Source organism: Rhinopithecus bieti, unplaced genomic scaffold, assembly GCF_001698545.2.
Source record: "Rhinopithecus bieti isolate Rb0 unplaced genomic scaffold, ASM169854v2 scaffold_5476, whole genome shotgun sequence".
NCBI classification, from domain to species: domain Eukaryota; kingdom Metazoa; phylum Chordata; class Mammalia; order Primates; family Cercopithecidae; genus Rhinopithecus; species Rhinopithecus bieti.
Genome location: NW_016805433.1, coordinates 1,228,675 through 1,236,352, shown reverse-complemented (window position 1 = coordinate 1,236,352; position 7,678 = coordinate 1,228,675). Strand labels below are relative to the sequence as shown.

At 34.6% G+C, this 7,678-nt stretch overlaps 1 protein-coding gene across 1 annotated transcript in view; it reads left to right on the top strand.

The window, feature by feature from the left end:
- Positions 1–7,678, top strand: part of NAV3 (neuron navigator 3) — a 383,881-nt gene that overhangs the window by 328,052 nt on the left and 48,151 nt on the right. The window contains 1 exon segment of the mRNA XM_017872509.1: positions 6,327–6,438. Within this exon segment, the coding sequence (XP_017727998.1) occupies positions 6,327–6,438 (112 nt within the window).

The following is a 7,678-nucleotide window of genomic DNA, read 5'->3' as shown; positions in this document are numbered from 1 at the left end:
TCCTTTCCTTTCCCTCTCTCCCTCCCTCTCTCCCTTCCTTCCTTCCTCTTTCTTTCCTTCTTTCCTTTCCTCTCTTGCTCCCTTCCTTTTCTTCCTTCTTTCTTTCCTTCTTTTACTTTTCTTTCTTCCTTCCTTTCCTTTTTTTCTTCCTTTTTCCTTTTCTTTTTCCTGCATCTTTTGCACCCTTCCTTTCTCCTCCCTTCTACCCTACCTTCCTTCTTTTCTCTCTCTGTCTCTCTCTCTCTCCCTCTGTTTCTTTTTTCTTTTTCTTTTTTTGCTACAGCTTGCCACTTCACTATGTAATATAAGAACCCAGCAAATAGAATTACAAGGCTTTTTAGAGCAGCTGATGGGAAAGAATCAAAACACTGGGCCTCAGTATTCTTGAATGAGAACCCTGGCTATGTCTGTTAAAAGCTGGGTAATCTAGAGCAAGTTTATCTAACCTTTCTTGAACCTCAAAATCACCTTTTTATAAGTGGGGATGACAATAACTACCTTATAGGATCACTATGAGAAGTAAGTCAGATACTGTTATGTCACATGCTAGGGGCTATCAAAAAATATTACCTTCCTTTACATTTATCTTTTTCCCTTGAAAATTATAAGATAACACCAAATTCCTCAATGGGCATATACCAAACATATGGCCGGAAGCGAGTGTTAGAATTTAAGTCTCAATATCTTCAAGAAGTCAAAATTAATAGAATTTTTGTCCTCCAACAGATATTTTCTTGAACTCTGTTATATTTGTAAGTGAATTTTCTCATAGAAACTGTAAAAAAAAATGCAGAGGTATATTAACTTATGATGCCTATGATTAATGCCCGAATATTTAAAAATAATTTCTATGACATAAGAAATAACGTGTCTACATTATCCTTAAAAATCACATTGCCAAAATTATAAAATTTTCTCAGAAGATATCAGAATGTCTCATTGGCCTTATCACTTTTTTAACTGAAAATAAAATAACTTCTTTTTGAATTGCAAACTATATACACACAACAGTCTTGGTTAACTGTTTATTAATTTGAGGTTATAACTTGCCTATTCTCAAAGTGATATTTAAAAGCCTATAAAATTATTTGCAATATGAAATTGTATAATTCAAGGAGAGAATCTAATTAAAACCAGTAGAGTAATGTATATAACAATATACCTCAGCCTTGATAATTGCTACTGCAAGGAACTGAACTGAATTGAATTTCAAGGAAGCTAAGGTACAAAGGGAGATTGCTAGGTATGTTTTATTCTCATTTTCTGGCCAGAAGAACATAATTTAGACTGAAGAGACAAACTCTTTGGCACTAAATTCAAGGACGAATTTATTGCCAAGGTTTTTAAATTGGGGTCATGGAATAACAAAAGACGAAATCACTGTTCAAATAGACATTTCTCTAAAAGCTAAGGGCATAACATTTAATCATATTTCACTAAAGGCATTTCTTCAGGGAGCTGAGATAAAAGGGTATATTGCTCTCTGGTGATTCAGTAATCCTGAGAAAAGACTTGTGAAGCATAGAGCAGAGATTCTTAAACTCCCTTCCCCAAGTTATAAGGTTCATTTTTCTATTTAGTCATTCATCAAGTTTATATTGAATTTGTGCTCTTCTAACGACAAAACAGTACAGACAATATAGATATAGAATGATAGATATAGGTCTATATCTATAAACATAGATATCTACTAGAACTCTACAAGCATATTATACATATATATAATATTCCTCATTGAGTTTGTATTTCTCATACATATCTCATATATATGTCTCTCTTTATCATTGAAGTTATATTTTAGGAGGGCGACAGATGATAATAAAAATATAATTAAAACAGGCCGGGTGTGGTGACTCATGCGTGTAATCCCAGCACTTTGACAGGCTGAGGCAGGCAGATTCCCTGAGATCAGGAGTACAAGACCAGCCTGGCCAACATAGTGAAACTCTATCTCTACTATAAACAAAAATTAGCTGGGCGTGGTGGTGGGCACCTGTAGTTCCAGCTATTCAGGAGGTTGAGGCAGGAGAATCACTTGAACCTGGGAGGTGGAGGTTGCAGTGAGCCGAAATCATGCCATCGCACTCCAGCCTGGGCGACAGAGCAAGACTCTGTCTCAAATTTTAAAAATATATGTATAACCTATAACTAAAACATATAGAATTTCAGGTAATGATAAGCACTACCAAAAAAAGTAAAGCTGAGAATGAGGATACTGAGAAACTGGGTTGGAAGCTAAAACATGAAGTAACAAAGGCCAAAGTGGTTACATGTTCTTGATTACATACTTTAAAAATGGATAAACTAAATTAAGACTCAGATTCTAGTATTTGGGCTTCACAGTGTGATTTTCAGCAATCACATGGCGTTAATAGCCTGAAGCTACATCAAAATTTTTGTTTGATTTATAGACCAAAATAACTTTCTTGAATAAAGAGGGATTCACTCCTAACACTTTTCCTATTTCCTGATGCCAAATAACACTGAATCTCTTGCCAAATTTGTGTACCAGAACACTGGTTTTATACACTTATAGCCTGGTAAGAAAGAAAAGACATGTATGAATAACTCAGAAGGCAGAAAATTATCATGCTATTAGACTCAGTACAATGTCATATGCATTCTGAAAGGAAACATCTGCAGAGGCAGGAGAATCGCTTGAAACCCGGAGGTGGAGGTTGCACTGAGCCGAGATCATGACACTGTACTCCAGCCTGGGTGACAGAGAGAGACTCCGTCTCAAAAAAATCAAAATTACAAAAAAAGAAAAAAAATAGTGATCAATCTGGCAGCATTTTCTGAAAGTTAAACAGTATTCCCAATAGCTGCTAAAAGAAGACATGCTATATAATAGTAAGTCTGTAAGTAGGTAAAAAATCAAGAGAATTGTTAATACGCTTGCTGAGAGTGAAATTATCTCTAGACATTACCCTGTACCTAACCCAGGGCTTGTAGACTATGATATTGACATAGTTTGATCAAGAATTTTATCCTGATTTCAGATCCTTGTCTCTTCACCAGCACTTCTTCACCAGGAATATATGAAAAAAATTAAACCTGATGCCCTGAGGCATCCACTATATGTGCTGAAATAACTTCTTTTCTCACCATCTAGAATGGTACTAGCTATGTACCACCCTTGTCAGAATCAAGGATATTGCTACTAAATCATTGTGCAGGGCTTAATTTTCTTACAGAATGCCAGTTGAGAAAGGCTCAACCTCTAGGAATCCAGCAAACTATATTTTTATAAGTAACATTCTTATAGAACTACTTCTAAATCCTTGTGCTCAAATTTACTAAAGCTATATTCTCAGCTCAATATTTCAGAATTTAAAATTTAAAAGACTTTCAAATTAGTTCCCTGTAGCTGTCATGCCAAGGCAGTTAGAACATATGTTAAGGGTATGAGAGGTTTTTCTTGTTAGAAGGTCAGAACAGGCAGAGGAATATCCCCTTGTATGAGTGATGAAGCTCAGACATTGACTACTATCCTAACAATAAAGCCTAGTAGTTTGCTCATTTGTTACCTCTCTGAAACATTTTTTGGGTGACTACAAAACAGGAATTGAAACCTTCAAAATAAGGGAATTTGAAACCAAATCTTTGAAAATAGATAACGCTGCAACTAAAAATTTAGTTGAATAGGATTTTTACATTAACTTTCCCCAATTTACGTTATGATATTTGCCATCTGGAAGTGTTTTTAAAAATATATATTGTTAGAGTCAGATGATGCATCCATTAATCTTTAGGGCATAGAATAATGTGAATCTAAATTTTTCAAATTACTTACGCTACTGGTATTTGGTGAATGTAATTTATTTGAAACTAGATGCAATAGGGATGGTCAGGTTCTTTCAGAAGAACAATTAGCAAGACTTCAGAAGCAAGGTGGAGTGGGAAGGGAGGACCTGTTTGAGGAAACTAGAGCTGGGAAGTGTGAGATTAACAGTGCCAACATGAGGACGTAAAGGACAGATGTGGTGGAAAATTTAAACAGCCTTGCCTAGAAGGTCAAGTTAGTTGATGGCATTTGTTGATCAGATTGTCCCAAGCTTGTGGGATTCTCAACAAAGTCTTCATTACTGAGAAATTTGGAAAGAGATCAAGTATAGTTAAGAAATTGGGTTGGAAAGACCACCAGGAAAGGCTATTATTCTGACACAAAATTTGATCATTTTATTTTGAAGCATTTCAAGCCTGACCTGAATGAATTGTTTAGTCTCAGACACATGCATAAAACTGTGAAAAGAGACATTGACTCCATTCAGCTTCTTTAACATGAGAAACTTTCATGGAAAACTAGAACTTTACAAGGTCAGCAAGTGTGGGAGGTATCATTATCTTGAATAGCTCAGTGGAGGAAAATGAAATCTTAGTTTGGTTCTCAGGTTTTAAAATATCTATCATTTTTGAAAAGTGTGAAGTAACAAAACATAATCTGATTATCTTATTCCTAAAATCCTTTGCAGAATTATCCCAGCCTCAATGTTCTCTTTAGCATTTAATGAGAATAAGAAACTGAAAATGACTGAATTAGAAGAGTAGACTTTAAATCCATATCTTGATGGCNTGTAAAATTAATATTTACATTATATGATTCCACCATTTATTTCTTTTGAAAAAATTTCCAGTAAGAGCAGAATAAGTTTTCAGTAAATATTTTATTTCTTGGGGGATATTTTAAATGGAAAATATATTAAATTTTGGTAAAATCTGTTGCTAATTTGGCAATGGACAGAATATAAAAATTGGAGAGACTGAGTCATTATGATGAATTGGGTCTGACTTTTGTTATGATACTGGAAATTTCCCACAAATACTATATTCGTCTTTGATAATAAATATAGTCGAAGTGAATTGCAGTCAAGTATTTGAAGACCCATCTATAAATTTAGGAGATTACTATTGATTTTTCATGAGAGATTCTTCTACTCATAAGCTACTGAAAGTCTATAAGAAGGTTTGGTTGTTTGTTTTAAATTTAAGTGTTCTTTATCAGGAAAATGTCAGGTATGCAATGAAAATAGATACATGAGGTGCCAGGTATCTATTCCAAACTTGGATATCACTTCAATTAGCACCATATATCTTTTTTTTTTTTTAAGTGCCTAAGGTTAAAATAGTCAATGGATATTCCCATGTATAAAGCAATTTTCCTCAAAGGCCGCTGCTGATGATCTTTTTAAAATATATGTTCTGGGAGACGTTGAGTAAAGATAAATTATTTACCAGAGAATGAAGAACCCAAGCCCGATTCTTTGACTTTCTGCCAAAGATGCTAAAGGAAATGATGAATGACAAACATTTTACCAAGGAATTCTCCCTCTAAGAGACTGACAAAGATCTGATTTTTAGGATTATATTACCACCATGAAAGATACTTGTTACTGAGCTTCTAATGGAAATTCGGCCTGTAGTGAAGCAACACTCAGTTCTTTTTCTTTCTCTCTATCTTTTTCTGAGTTATTTTATCTTCTAAAAATGAGTTGTTTCTGATAAAATAATTCACTTAAATAACTATGAAAGTTCAAATGTGTGCAAGTATTTTATTGGGACATATCTTACAATTACTTTAAATTCAAAAAGAAAATATATGCTTTATTAAAACTTGATCTGTAAGCTGCTTTGTTTGTAATTTAACTATTATTTAAAAATTGTATAATACATATATTTCTATTTACTTTATTCCTGTGTTGCTTTGGCTTGGTGAGACTAGGTCTGCATCTTAGGAGTTTTATTGAATGGAAAAGTATCAGAATGTAACATGACCTTGATATGGCATCAGAATTTAGTAAGATGACATTTAATAGGAATTAAGGGTAAGTTCCAGGTTTTACACTTAAATACAAAGAATCAATTTTGCAGGCACAGAATATTTCAAACAAAATCTGAAATCATTGGTTTGACAAAACTTCAGGTTTTTAGTTGACAATAAATACAATGCAATGCAACAGTGCAATAGTGATATCTAAATATCTAATGTAATCATGGGTAATATTAGTAAGTATGTGATCTGAAATGAGTGGTGTGATATCCTGTTTTACTTTGTACTGGTGAGTTCTGGGTCCCACCCTTTGAAAAGAATAAAGATTATTCATCTCTCTTTTATAAGACAATAACTAAGAAAAACAAACAAGCACCTCCTTTACTTTAGCTAAGAAATAAGTTATTAGGTACAACTTGACAAGTTCAGCTAAGCATCCAAATCTTCCAGGAGGTTGTTACTACATAAAATCAAACCTTTTTAATTCAACTATGAGCAAGGAGATTTTATTTTTCTTTCTAGGTATTAAAGCTTCCAAACTGTGTTTGTTTCACAGGAGTCTGAACTTATAGAACTAAGAGAAACCATTGAAATGCTGAAGGCTCAGAATTCTGCTGCCCAGGCGGCTATTCAGGGAGCGCTGAATGGTCCAGACCATCCTCCCAAAGGTATATTTAGAAATCGTTTCATTTCCAGCTAATATAATAGGCATCTATTTTATTTACTAATTACAGTAAAACTGCATTTACTCAGTGTCACTGCCTTTTATAATGAATAAGTTGGTATTAATGTGGTCAGAATCCTAGAATTTTAGGATAGTGACTTTCATTATCAAATAATTTTTAAATTGGTCTTAAGAAATTTGGTTCTATAGTTGTATAAACATCTCTCCACTTGATTCAGTGGAGATGGAGATGGAGTGGTAGGTTAATACATGCATATCTGACTTCAGGCAAAACAAACCCATTAATGAGTATGATAATCTAGATCTGTATATAAAAATGAAATAGTCAATATGATGATACAGGAAGCAATGGGCATTGGGAACAACTTTTCCTGGATGGAGCCTACAAAAAGGTACATTTCCTGTAGATAATTTTAAAACAATAAAAACAACGGGCGAAAAGTAGGTGTATTTTATATTATTCCTATGCTTAAGCAATTCTAAACAATAAAAATATTTCTGCCACTGCTCCTACCCCTGAGTTCACCACTGAAGAAATGCTCATTATTAATATCATGTCATTTTTTCCTTTACATTGGTTCTATTTACTCATTTCCTGACACTTTTCATTGGCATTCGATGTGCTCAACTCTTTCCCAGCTTCAAAAATCCTGACCTAAAACATGAATGCCTTATTATCTCTCTTTGCATTCCCAGAAGAATTCTGAGAAAAATTTTATGAACTCTTTCAATGTCTTCAGCCACCAGCCATCTTTAGACTACTGGAGTGTAGCTCCTTTTCCCTCCACTCCACCAAAATAATGCTCTCCAGGATCGGTAGAAACTTATATGACACTAAATGCAGTAAAACATTTAAAATTCTGATTGCATTAGACAGACATGGAAACAGTATTTGATGCTGATATTCATTCCTTCCTATGTGAAACATTCGGTTTTTCTAATGTTCATGACATCACACGTTCTTGGTTTTTATTTTTTTATTTTTTATTTTTTATTTTGAGACGGAGTCTCACTCTGTCGCCGGGGCTGGAGTGCAGTGGCCGGATCTCAGCTCACTGCAAGCTCCGCCTCCCGGGTTCACGCCATTCTCCTGCCTCAGCCTCCCGAGTAGCTGGGACTACAGGCGCCCGCCACCTCACCTGGCTAGTTTTTTGTATTTTTTAGTAGAGACGGGGTTTCACCGTGTTAGCCAGGATGGTCTCGATCTCCTGACCTCGTGATCC